At 44.1% G+C, this 14,312-nt stretch overlaps 1 protein-coding gene across 3 annotated transcripts in view; it reads right to left on the bottom strand.

Moving 5' to 3' along the window:
- Positions 1-14,312, bottom strand: part of MORN1 (MORN repeat containing 1) — a 116,562-nt gene that overhangs the window by 8,117 nt on the left and 94,133 nt on the right. For all 3 annotated transcript variants that reach the window (XM_035119527.2, XM_060276186.1, XM_060276185.1), the window contains one exon: positions 5,079-5,155. In XM_035119527.2, the coding sequence (XP_034975418.2) occupies positions 5,079-5,155 (77 nt within the window). The remainder of the gene's footprint in view (positions 1-5,078; positions 5,156-14,312) is intronic.

Genomic DNA, 14,312 nt, shown 5'->3' with positions numbered 1-14,312 from the left:
CCAGAACCCTGGAATGGCGCTTCCTGCGTTTTCTTCCAACATAAGAGTCTGGGCACCCCAAATCTCCTTCCGCGTTTCCTCCTGCGTAATTCCGGAACCGGAGGGAAAAAGGGTCTCCTTTCCATGTTTTCCTTCTCCCCCCTTTCCCCCGCTCTCTCTTCCTCGCTCACGTGCAACAGAGGCTCTGCTATCCTGCCAGAGCCCTGTCTCCTACTTCCTCCTTCCCCACTGGACTCTTCCCCCTCCCCGCTAGCTCCGCTGCTGGTGGAAGAACTGCTCCTCAAGATGGGAGGGGGCTCTCTGTACTGTTTCCCCCTCACAATCACCAACAGAGTTAGTGGGGAATTTACTGGTTTATTTTTCCTTTATCTTTCGCCTATATCTCAACGATGTTCCTTAATAAGGGATTTTGTTCACGTATATTTTTGGGGAAATGCAGATTGATAGGTTTGCATTAAAAATCTGAACTGAATTTCTCTCCCATCCCGAGAGAGAGAAATTGTATGTTGCTGCCACAGGGTTAATCATCAACAATGTTGTTTTTCCATCAGAGATTCTTTCTTTCTTTCTTTTGCCATGGTATGAATTGGAAAAAACAGAGAAGTGAGCTCAGGAATTCATCCCCCCCCCCGATTCCTATGTTAAAGGAGCTATGAGATCATTCCTGATTGTATTAAAAGATTGCTTCCACATATCCATTTGAACAATCCATTATTTCCCCCTTAATTACTTACATGCACAGATCTACTCTGATATTTTCTTTTGTTGGCCACCTTCCTGATGCCCATAAATAGTCTCAAAAAATGCCTACTCAGAACTAACAATATGTAAGCTGAGGGGGCCTCAGAGGTTTCTCAGGTCTTATCCCTCCAGAATTCCTTGCTGTGAGCAAGAGGCACCCCACATTAAGCACCTACAATATAACAAACCGGGTTGGAAGTGGTTTAATTGCCAGTGCTTCTGCTAAGGAACAGTACTTATAGAAAGGTATTGAGAAGTATGTGTGGGTAGCTTTAAATTTGCAGACATGTCCTCAGTGGTTCCCCTGCCCCCTCAATCTTTTGTTGGCCTTGTGGGGGAGGGAAATCCATTTGCTCATGCTGTTCAATCGCCAACGAGCACACAGTACCTGAAGGGAACCACCTAAGATTCTGCCAAATAGAAGATGTCGATCACAATGAGTATAACATTTGAGAAGCAAGTTTGGGCATTCAGCTTATATGGAAGACATTCCTCAGAACTAAGAGGGGGGGGCACCAGGCCAGATGGTTTCATTCCCTACAATCTAAACTTGTGTGGAGCTGGCAGGCAATAGATGTAGCCCATGAAAACCATATGAGGCAGTGTGGTGTAATGGTTAGAGTATCAGACTAATATATGGGAGACCAAGGTTCACATCCTCACTCGATTGTGAGGCTCACTGAGTGACCTTCTCAGCCTCTCGAATGGTTGTTATGGGGATTAAATGAGAAGAGGGGAACCATGTTTCCCACCTCCTAGCTCCTTCGGGGGGGTTGTGGGATACAAATGCAGTAAATAAATTTCCTTGCCACTGCTGCATATTCATTAAGCCCTTGGCTTGGTCTCAACCACCACCAAAACCTCATCTCGAAGATGCGGTAGTGGAAGGAGCCATATGCAAGCTCCTCTGAAACATTTATGGGTAACCGTGATACATAAGTGAAAAAGAAACTCATGGTCATTCCATAAAAGAGCTTAAGAAATTGTGAACTGGCATCTGGGCAGATAGCCCCTTCATTCATTATCCTAAGATGTTGCACATACTATTTGCTAAGAGAAAGGGGGGGGGAATCTACATTTTGTGCCAAGAAACAAAAGAGGTGAATTCTGTGACCTGAAAAATTATGTGACCTGGAGTGTGTATGTTTGCATACAATTTGCATAGTTTATTTAGCTTCTGCTAATCACAGGGTTTGCAGGCTTGCTCGCAAGGAATTGTATGTGAATTGAACCTATGCCTCTTGACTGATGGAGAACCAGTTCATCCCTCTTTTAGGCTTCTGATATTTCACCAGGCATAGCCTACCCATCTTTGCAGGTATAAAAGGCTAGAAAGATATTGTTGTTGTTAATTATGATACTCTCCTCCTCTTTCTTTTTCAATGACAACTGAGGATTTTGGATGGGGTGGCGGGGGCTCTGATTCTGATAGAGTTCCATTGCACAAGCATGGAATAAGTGACTCCAGGCAGGATCACTATTAACTCTGCTGAGAAGCCATTGACATCAGGCTCCTCCCTCTATTACCTGCCACCCAGAAGCAATCATTACATCGATTTAGCAGAAACAGCAAAGGAAAGCAGGGCTTTCCTTCAGCTGAGAGACTAGCAATTTTCGGGCTCCTCCTTTCATTGAATTGTTTCCCATTACAACTCCTGATACAAGAATTTTGCTGTTAAGAACTATTACCATTGCCATTCCTCCTCCCTCCCCATTATTTTTTCTTTCTGTGTCACGTCTTCCAGATTGTAAGCCTAAAGACAGGGGTTGTAATACTGACCCTTGTAAGATACTTTGGGAGCATTTTGTGTGTGTGTGTGTGTGTGTGTGTGTGTGTGTGTGAAGCTTGTGTGTGTGTTTCTCTCATATTCTCTCATATTCAAATGAATACTCAGTGATCTAAATAAAAATAAAATGAATGAATGAAAAACAGGATAATCCCCTTGGCCCAAATAAGAATACAAGGAGAACTTGCATCAGATTAAGGGTCCCTCTGCCCCAGCCTCCTCTTCTCGGTAACAGCCAGCCCTAATTCTTCTGGAAAGCCCATAATCGGGGAATGAAAGCAGCCCCGCCCCCCCGCACTTGCCAAACACTGCTTGACCCCCAGCAGCTTCAATTCAAAGCCAGACTGCCTCTGTATATGGAGGTTCCATTTAGCTGCCATGGAAAATAGTTATTGATACCTCCACCTTCCATACATTTGCCTAATAACTTTTTGACATTACAGTAACAGTTTGCTGGATCAGATCGAGGCTCCATCTACTCTGGCTTCCTGTTTGCAGCAATGGTTGGCTATGTGGCTTCTGGGAAGTCTAAAAGCAGGGCACGAAGGCAACAGGTGCTATTTAGTGGTTTACTGCCTCAGAACATGGGAGGGTTTCATTAAGCTCTCACGATTAAAAGAAATTTCTACCAATCTTCCATGCATGGTCTTTTTCTCTTATATGGCCAAACCTGCTCCAGGAACAAGAGCCGGGATAGAAAGATAATAATAGGAAAAACCCTCCCCACCAGCTCACTTATCATGTGCGTATGTGTGAGCTGTTCCGCCCCACACTTTGAGAAGGTTGCAGTTAGGATTTTGTGTACACAAGCCTTCCTCTCTCTCGCTTCCCCTCCCATCTGTTCCAAAAACAGGCTGACATTTAAAAAACAGGGAGAAAAGAACGTCATGTTGCAGCTATCAATATGGAATCTGGGCTCAGCATCTATATAGGAACCAGCACTCGCAAAAGCAGGACAATATGACTTTTAAAAAACACTTGCCAAGATCAGTGCAAGGGACAAAAAGCAAAGCACTGTATGTCGCAGAAAACATGCTAGAAGAACAAGGCTCCAAATGCATGAACAAGTTTGGGCAGAATCTGTGCAGGATTGACTCTCTTACTCTGATGTGTTGTTCCCCTGCCCCTTGCAAGCAGAATATCATCAGCCAGCCCCAGTACCATTATTGCCTTACTCAGCCACTTGTTACCACAGTAGTATTGCTGGCAGGGCTGCTAACATGATTTTTCTGGGCACCCTGGGGGAGAGAAAAGAATGGCTGAAGGTATTCTAACATTCCCTTTTACTGCTCAGGAAGACTATTCTCACCCAAAATTGTTATACAAAAATCCTGCTGGTTGTTTCTGGCTAATGTTGCTTGCCTGGTTTTCTCTCTACTGACCACAGCTATCACCAGAAATATTTGGTGGCCAAGTGCCCTTTACTTTACAGGTACAGTGCAAGGACACTCTTCTGCCTAGCCTGCTGCCCTTACTAAGCCTCTGAACAGGCTGCTATCTGGCTTCTCATCTACCATCTTCAAAATGTGCTTAATTAGTTAAAAGTTAACGGCATTAACTTTGGTAACCATTTTGCACTTAAAATATGACTTTAGATAATATGTGGAAATTCTACCTGTGGCACTGTGCCCTATAGAATACCTAGGGCAGGCATCCCCAAACTGCGGCCCTCCAGATGTTGTGGCCTACAACTCCCATGATCCCTAGCTAAGAGGACCAGTGGTTAGGGATGATGGGAATTGTAGTCCAAAACATCTGGAGGGCCGAAGTTTGGGGATGCCTGACCTAGGGTAATGACCCAAAAACAGGCATTTTCTGCTATTGCCCCTGTATTGTGCAATGTCCTTCCTTATAAATGCTTTTAGATAAATACTGCAAATCAGGGGCAGTAGTTTACAAGATATGTGGCTGCAATCCTAAATCCACTGATCTGGGAGTAAGCCTCATTGACTGCAATGGGACTTCTCAGTAGACAGGATTAGGACTGCACAGTAGAATAGGAAGCTCAAAGCCGTTTCAGAGGTACCCAATGCCATTTATGTTTGCTTATGAGAACCCAGTCTTGGCTTATAAACCTTGGATATGGAAGCCCTAGGAATTTCCAAATCAAAGTCCACCTTGCAGTTTCTTCTAACTCTTTCCCATACTGCTCGGCTTACTTATTGGTGTTGCAGGCACTGGGAAGTTAAAAGGCTCCCATAACCTTCCTTACAATTGGATCAAACAGGAAAAATAATGTTACAGCTAGCACCCACCAAACAAACAGCAATTCAGAAATGGAGGGAATCACGATTCTTAACAGAGGAGCCTAAATTGTCATGGAATGATGAATGAATCACCTTGCCAAGACACCGAAATAAAGATGCTTTGAAACAAAACCCCTCAGGACCATTCAAGTGCAGAACTGATGAAAACAAGTTTTTTTACCCTTTCAGCATCCTGACCTCTGTGACTTTGCTCCTGAAATTAACTACTTTTTCTTAAGGGGGGGGGCAGTGATTTGCACAAAATATGGAAGAGACGAGAGAGCTTGAGAATGAGAAATTATACCTGGTGGTGCTGCAATGACTTTCTGATGATTACAGCTTGCTCTAGAACCCTTCCATCCTTCAGCTTCCTCTTCAGACCTGCAGAAGATGATGGAGAAAGTGAGGTGATGGTGTCTCAGCTGTGCTGTCAATAGCCAACTGCTTATCAACTGTGCTGCGTCCTGTGGCACATAGGCTTGCCATACGTCCGGAAAATTCAGGACATGCCAAGAAATCGGACGCCTAAAAGGGCGTCTAGGGGTGGGGTGGGGGTGTTGAATTTTTAGAGATGTCAGCAATTTCCAGGGCATATGGCAACCCCTTTCTTTTTCTTTTTTTCTGCACCCGGGTGGCAGTGCAGTAGCGGAGCTAGCTGAGGGAGGGGGGAGGGCGGTCTGCACCGGGCACCACTTTCTTTTGGGATGGTGCAGCATATTATTTACTTACAGTATTTCGCAATATATGCTGCCCATCATGCTTCCATATCCAAGTATGCAGAGGCCTCTGCTTGTCTGCGGGGTCAAGTCCCCAGGTCTGCTGCATGTCCCTGGACTGGAGCGCTGGTCAGTGGGGAGCAGATGGTGAACAGCGAAAGCATGAAGCGCTTGTGCCTCCCTCACAATCCCACCTGTCCAGTCCCAGCATTTGCAGTAATGGCTCTAGCTAGGACTCAGCTGCCACACATCCCGGCAGATGCCATTTGAGGCCTGTCCAGCAGCAGAACCTGTGGTGCAGGATCATGAGCAGTAGCAGGTGAGTAGCCGACTGGCTGTCCTTGGTCTGTAGCTGGCGGAAGCCACCGGGCGTCCCACCCACGCATTCTTCCTCTCTGCTTGCACACAGGCTGGGGTCAGGGACGAGGCAGCCTGGCAGTCAGCCTGATGACCAGCTGATTGTTGGGATTGCACAGCTCAGAGAGTGCTATGCAGAAGGGTTTGCAGGTGTTGTTAATCAGATGTTTGGCAGTGCCCTGAAAACCCTTTTATGAATTTTAAGTAATTAATCTCATAATGTGAAAGAAGAGTGGAAGAGACAGAATGGTTCACCTGACTGATTAATTGGTGTACAGTGTGATAACATAAAAACAGCCTGCTGGATCAGGCCAAAGGGGCCCCATCTAGTCCAGCATCCCATTCTCACATTTGCAGTCAGATGCCTTTATGAGAAGCCCACAAGCAGGACCAGAGCGCAACAGCACTCTCATCTTGTGGTTGCTAGCAACTGGTGTTCAGAAGCATACTGCCTCCAATGGCACAGGTAGAACATAGCTGTTATGGTTAGTAGTCAGTCTGATAACCTTATCCTCCATGAATTTGTGTACTGCTCATTTAAAGCCACCCAGGTTTAACTATGTGCAGTGTAAAGAAGATATTTTGTCTGTCCCAAATCTTCTGAAATTCAACCTCATTGGATGTCCCAGATTTCCAGTGCTATGAGAAAGGGAGAAAAACTTTTCTCGATCCATTTTACTCCCAGGCTAGTGTTTACAGAATAGAAGACTTAGGCTGCAATCCTACAATCACTTACCGGGGAGTAAGTCCCATTCAACCCAATGGGGCTTACATCTGAATAAATTGTACTACAAGTGTTGGTAGCCTACTTAGTAGGAATAATTTATTCTGCTTTTCCTTACTTGATTTTTTAAAAGGGGGTGAAGGTAAAGGGGCAAGGAATAGGCTTTGCTTATATCCCAGAGGACAAGTAAAAGATTCAGAAATCACAGCTTGGAGGGGAAAGAAGATAAATAATTTAGCACTAAGAATAACTGAAGCCTGATAGTTTGCCAGCATTAGAAGAAATAAAAGAGTTTACAAGAATCTGACAATTTTTTTTTATAGAGCCTCTGGAGGGCTGAACAAATAAATAGAGAACAAGAAAAGAGTTCAAAAGTAATGTGCATAAGGAGATTTTGAAGGGAAGGATTAAAATGTGAAAACAATAGCATGCATGAATTCCCTGAGCTAAAAATCTAGCTGCCATGCATTCTTCAATATTATTTATATCTGTCTATCATACTGGTATCCTACCTTTTCTCCAAAGCAAAAATAAAATAAAAATCAACGCTTCAAAGCAGCTGTATGAGGTTTGGCTGATGGAGACATAGTGGCTGGCAGGCGTGACCTGTCCCATCACTGCCTCCACCCCTGGCCAAAGCTTTGCTTACTGAACCCCAGCAGCAGTGACAGGGACAGGCAAGCAGGGCATTGTGGTGGAACCATCCCGCAGAACTCCATCACCCTAATTTAGTCATGGACCTGCTTGTTAACTTCAGTGGGGTCCACTCTGAGAAGGACTAATGCTGGAGGCAAACTTTGGTCTCCTTGCTCCTAAGTCCAACACTATATACCGTATGTACATACACACAAACTATATACAGTACCACCTTTCAGCCCTAAGGACACCCCCCTCCGAAAAGTGGCTTACAACAATTACTATATCTTCACTATTAAAAACAGAGCATTAAAACAAGATTAAACAAATAAAACAAATCCAGAAACAGGATTAATAAAAAATGGGTAAGTAAAATAAAAACTTGGTGGAATGAAAATGTCTTGACAACCCACAAAAAGATATCCAAGTATGGCCCAGGCAGGTGGGATTTCACGGGCTGTGATATTTTTCATAAATCTCATGCGTCCTACCCGCCTCCAAGTTGTGGCTTAGTTCTACATTATTAGTAATTTGGGAGGCAAAGTTATTGTGGAGGGACTTTGTTCATACAGTTGTGCAGGTGTTAGTGACTGTGAACACAACAGGATGGGGTTTCATTATTGTCTCAATAAAGTCTTTGATGGTCCTACTCAATTTGCTCCAGCAAATGGCTGAACTGTCCATGATTTGTGATGTTAAAAGAGAGCTAGAGACAGTAAGTTGCCTAAGGCCATGTGGTGAATTCATACAGAGAAGAGATTTTAACCAGAGACTGGCCAGTCTTTAAACCTATGTTACACTAGCTCTGCACTACATAGAGCAGCTGGAAGTCATGTTTATGTATAATTTTACAGAGATAGGAGAAGACTGATTCTATACCCATGGGAAAATACATAGTTTGTGTTCTAGGCTACAACTTAAGCAACCATGATGTCTGGAGCTGATGGGAGTTGTAGTCCTCAACATCTGGAGGGCACCAGGATGGAGAAGGCTGATGTACATAGAACAAATTACACCAACACATCCAAAGGTGATAATCCTACTCATGCCTATCACACACTGTAGTGAAAAAACTCTTTTTCTAACTAGCTGGAACCTCTTCAGAGAGGAATTTCTCCATTGTCACAAACTGCCTGAAAAAGGAGTGCTGGTTTCCAATGAAAAATACTGTATCTTGTTCCATGTTGATCCAAAAGTCTGCTTGTTTTGCCATTCATTCTGTCTATATTGAATTCTTCAACTTTGGTACAGAGTTAATTTCAAACATAATCTATATTATTTTGAGGTCCATCATGAATGGAATCTCCCAGTTACAATGGATTGGGTAAGAAGTAATGGAGACAGTAGTTCCTGCTCTGTTAGCAGAGCAGACAAACCTGGGCTAGATGGACAAGTGTTCTGACTAAATATAAAGACAGCTTCATATTATATATTCACATGTTAAAGGAGTCAAGATTCCTCAGAGTAGTCATAAGTAGCCAATGTTTATGGAGAATAGGATGGAGAAACTGTGGACCTAGACTCCAATTCCCATCAGTCTCAGCTGGCATGGCCAAAGGTCAGGGATGATGGGAACTGTAATCCAGCAACATCTAGAGGGCCACTGATTCTCCATCCTTGATGCAGAATGCAAAATTAGACAGATCACCGCCTCAATGTTACAGGTAGGAAAGCTGAGGCTAAGAAAATGGTGGCTTGCTTAAGTCTGCCTAGTTAGGTTCATGGCAGCGGTGAAATTTGAAGCAGCAACTTTCTGCTTCATACTCTCAATCCACAGCAGCATGCAAAGCAATTGCAATTCCATGAGTCACTAAGTTCTGCAAGAAAAAGTCACTTGAGTATTTTGCAGAAAACAACAACAAAAGGCAACAGGATGAACAAAATTAAGGGAAGTATATATTTTTATTTATTGTTGCTGTTACAGGATAAGGCAATGACTCATCAAGTCCTTTCTTTGTCAGTGAAGTTTGTAAGTGAAAGTGAATACTCATTTGTAAGTTCTCAACGTATTTACATTTGCCGCATTTTCAAATAGCCAAGGCAAAATGTATTTTTCTCCAAACCCTTATTCAACTCCGGACTTCTTATGTCAAACCTTGGCTTAGTTCAGCGCAGTGAGGGAGAAAAAAAGACTGATGAGCAGCAAAGCAGCTGCAAGCCCCTCTCAGGATTCTGGGTGTTTACATGGTCGAGGTTAACATAGTTTGGCTTTCCATGATGTGTGAACCAAGTCAATATGTTCATATCCATTTCATAATACTTTAAGACAGGTATGAGAAAGTCATGGTCGTCCAGGTGTTATTAGACTACAACTCCCATCATCCATACCCACAGACAATGCTGGCTGGGACTAGTGTAAGTTGTAGCCAAACAACATCTAGAGGGTCACTATCCCTACTTTAGGAACTGCTGGGGGGGTCTCAATTCAAGATTTATGAGTGTTCCTTAGACTGCAGGCCTGTGTTTACCTTAGGATTTATTAAGGGTGCCAGATTTGAGGTGCAAATTGCCCAAACAACAACTGTTTCACAAATCTATGTGTTTGGTACTTTGATCCCCCATTCAGCTCTCTATGACGGTTGTGAGTGCCCTAACAGATTATCCAAACCTGGCACTGACAATGCAAAAGGATTTTTAGGTTCCTGAAGGGCAGTTACCAAACTTTCCTGATGCCTGAGGTAGTGGAAGAGGCTAAAAATATGTGTAGGTAAGTAATTGGAGACTTTTATTCCTGAGGGTGTTGCACAGATGTCCATTCAATATGGCTTAGATTTAGTGAAGTCTACCACAAAACACCTAGTTGACTATCAGTGCTTGGTTGTTCCTTCCAGCATTATAATTCAGTGAACTTTGCCCCACCAACATGAGTCTGCCCTAAACCAGCCCTGAGCTATCACTGGCATACTGTTGGTATCACTGCCTTCCACTCTACCAGCTGCCACTGACTTTTGTACCTTCTTATAGCTAAGCATGGTACGCGGGTGGTGCTGTTGTCTAAACCACTGAGCCTAGGGCTTGCTGATCAGAAGGTTGGCAGTTTGAATCCCTGCGACGGGGCGAGCTCCCGTTGCTCGGTCCCTGCCCACCTAACAGTTCGAAAGCATGTCAAAGTGCAAGCAGATTAATAGGTACCCCTCCGGCGGGAAGGTAAACGGTGTTTCCGTGCGCTGCTCTGGTTTCGCCAGAAGCTGCTTAGTCATGCTGGCCACATGACCTGGAAGCTATATGCTGGCTCCTTGGCCAGTAAAGCGAGATGAGTGCTACAACCCCAGAGTCGTCTGCGACTGGACCTAATGGTCAGGGGTCCCTTTACCTTAACCTATAGCTAAGCCACCCAGAAATCAACTTACCAATAGTTTACTACTAGGGCTGGGTACATTCCTAGCTGCTGAATATATTCTGCCTTCTCTTCAGTGTAATGCTGCATTTTTAGTTCCTCCAGATTAATTTTCCTCTAGAAGAGCTTAACCATCCATTAGCATAGATTGCATTTGCAAAGGAGTGGTCCCTTCAAGGCACAGAAGATGGCAGCAGGAATATTAGTTGCCTAAATCATATTTAAACTCTGGATTAATGAAGGACTATTACACCTCTCTCTCTCTTAAACTGCTGGGGGGGGGGAGAGCTTTCAAGAAATGAAACTGCTTTCATTTCGTACATTTGGTCAACTCCTTACCATATACTGTATTCCTTTTCCCATTAGTGAAATAATTGTGAACCCAAGCGTGTAAGACAAGAATGTAGTGATTAAGAGAATGCCGAATGTGTTGGAAGTCCTGGGTTCAAATTTTTATTTTCTTTCTTTCTATTTTATTGCATGTATATCCCACCTTTTTCTCCAATGAGTTCACAGTGGTGTGTATGTTCTCCCCCTCCTCATTTAATCCATGAAGCAAGGGATGGTGATCTATACAGTAAGGGGATCCAGGGGATGAATCAAATGGGTTGACCGATAAACGTTCTGCCCCTGTGGATACCTCTAGTCAGACACCTCTTACTGTGGAGCTGCTTCTGGCACCTACTTCTGGCAGTAAATAGTTTTATCTTTCTGGGGAGGTGATTGAGAATAAGTCAGATGCTGAGCTGCTGCCTACTCTATCTCAGTCTCTATGGACATGGAGAAGACAGGACAAGCAAACTTCACAGGCCCACCCCATTCTCAGAAGTGCCTGTTTCTCTGCACCGTCCCAGGACTCCAGCCACTTCTTTCAAAAGGAAGTTGCAAGGCTGGGTGACATCTGTCTGTCTTGGGGCATAAAGGAGATAATGGAAGAGTGTACCTTAAGCGATGAAGTCAAACCACAGTACCTGCTGTGGATGTAGAGACTAATACATTTTATCCTACCGACAGTGCTATAAAGAAGGCTAGACTGAAAGACGGTGACTAGCCTAAAGTCTCCTACTGAGCTTCGTGACTGAGTAGGGGATTTGAACCCGGGTCTCACTGGTTCTGGTCTAACCACTATACCACACTAGCTCTCAAGATCAAGGTAGGAGAACCTTCATTCTTGTGCACTAGTGTTCCGTCCAAGAAATATAAGCAATAAGGAAGTGAAGTAGTACAGTGCTTCTCTTGCTTCCAAGGCTCTGTTTTCCTCATGAAGGTTCTTCCCCCTTTCTCACTCTACAGCTTTTGTGTTATATAATTATGGCCAGTGGCACACCAGGAAGGGGGTTGCATAGAGGAGGGAATCAGAGCAGCTGCCTCTGAAAGGGTTAACTTCATTCACCACCCATCCCAATCCCTGCCCCCTTGTTCAGCCATTAAGAGACCCCCACACACACTCCATATGCTCTGCTCCATTTATTATTTCTGCATTGCATCAGGGGGGAAGTATTCACACTAAGCCACAGGGATTAAAGACTGAAGCCGTAGGGAAGTCGGATCACATCCTTCATATCCATCTGTTTTCGATTCCAACCCTTCACACCTGCTTTTATTTATTATTCCTTGCTCAGACAAGACAGGGCTCATTTTTCAAATCTTAAAACCTTTTTTTCTTAAGAAAAGTATATAAAGGCAGGAGATACACACACACACACACACACACACACACACACACACACACACACACACAATTATTCCTCCTTCCTTCAAACTCCTATGAAAATGACACGCCCAAGGAAAATTTTCTTTTATGACATGGCAGGGTCATGGATGTTGTGGTAGGCCAGAGAAATCTTAAAAGTTGGACAGCTCCTTAAAGCACTTCTTCAGAGTGGGCAAAGTCACTGCAATAAAGCAGAAGGTGCTTCCATTAAGCTTCCATTGCTAAAGGCAGATTATTATGGAAGAGTATTTGCAGGGGTTATGTGTGGGTGTGTTAGCAAACTTTAGGCTGAAATCCTATACTGGGAGTAAGCGACCATGGATTTAATGTGGCTTACTTCTGAGAAAACACACATAGGACATCATTGTTAGGCTGATTTCTATACGAAACTACTTTTGAGAAGACATGTGTAGCACTGCACAGTTAAATGCTTTTCTTTTTCAAAATCCAGCCACAAAATCTCTGGTCACTCCTAGCCCAAGGAAGGCCTGTCTGAATAAAGGCCAGTCTTGCATTCTCTTTCCATCAGGCTTTTTGAATTCATGGAGATCCAAGACTTGAGAATGTTCATTTATGTATTTATGACATTTATATTGCACCTTTCCTGCAAGGAGTTCAAGGTGGCATACACAGAAAGTAGACAAGGCTGAGAAACTGTGTCTGGCCCAAAGTCCCCCAAGTGAACTTAATGGATAAGCAGGGATTTGAGCCCTAGTCTCCCATGCCTTAGTCCAACATGCTGTGCCAGAACTTTCCAACCTGTGTGTCACAACACATTAGTGTGTTGGCTGCAGTGCGTAGGTGTGTTGCGCAAATGCTCCCCGCGCTCCTACCAGGGCTGGAAAAGGGTTAGTTTAACCTCCGGTTTGCTAGTAAAACTGAATTACTGCGTTGCAAAATGATGTATGTTTAAAAAGTGTGTCACCAACATGAAAAATTTGGAAAGCTCTGCTCTAATTCCAGCACAATGGCTCTCATTCAGAATGTCCCTATATAGAACGGGTGCATAAAGATGCTGATCTTATAAATGTTTCCTAATAATCAAAGCTACTTTTCATCTAATGGAAAAAAAACAGCAATGACAGCTTTGGCGATAGTAATACTTAGCATTTCAAGGTTCACAGCAGTCATTAACTTGGTTAAACAAAGGTAAGCCAACTGTTGGTTGGGTTAGGCGTCTCTTAAGAATGACCCTGGGAATGTCACTATGGGCTGGTGTAATGTGCTTCCCAGCAGCAATGCACAGAGGAAAAAGATAGGTTCCTCCAGGGGCCCATCACATACTGGCATTATTTTGCTCAATGTTGTAAGAAAAAAAAGGTGGGAAGACCATCCGGCCACCTTCTCAATATGTAAGTATCACACCCACCTGAAAGAGGGAGCCCATGAAAGTCACAGAAATTATTCCCACACCTTTTGGTGGGGGATGAAGGTCCAGTGAAGGAGGGGAGGGACGCTGTGTGCAGCCCTAGTTGAAAAGCACCCTCTAAACACCCTTTAAATACCCTCTCTCCCACTTTCTCTCCAATTCATCTCAAAAATATTCTACTAAAAATATCCACAACTGGAATCGTAGCTCTGTGGCTGGCTGGAGGCTGGAAGACATGCAGAAAAGCGGCTGCTCCTGCTGCACTACCGCACGCATCAGCTGTTAGGCGGGGAGGCTGAGCAGCCTAAATAAACCCCATTGTGCCTCCAGTCTCTTCTCCGCCCTCACTCTTCAGGATCTGGGCAGGGTCTCCTCGTAAGCCACAACTCTCCAGCTCTCTCCCTGCATACCTGTTATGAATTATATTAATTATTTCGCTGCACTGCACAATGGACATGGTCACACACAAGTCAATTGTGCGCAAGTGGGGGGGGGGGTACCTGCAGTATCTTAATCATGTGTTTGGAAGAGATGAAAATGCAATTTTGGCTAGCCAAAACGCAAGGCCACCTGTACCTCATACATCCACTTACAGTATATAACCTAGGAAAAAGTGGAGGGGTACATAATCTGTGGTGGTCTTTCTCACCCTGGCACCCTTCAGGTGTGTTGGTCTTATCAGTCC

Source organism: Zootoca vivipara, chromosome 6 (genome assembly GCF_963506605.1).
Source record: "Zootoca vivipara chromosome 6, rZooViv1.1, whole genome shotgun sequence".
In the NCBI taxonomy this organism is placed as follows: Eukaryota; Metazoa; Chordata; class Lepidosauria; order Squamata; family Lacertidae; genus Zootoca; species Zootoca vivipara.
Note: the sequence above shows the minus strand (reverse complement) of the source record. Positions and strands in the feature narration are given on the sequence as shown.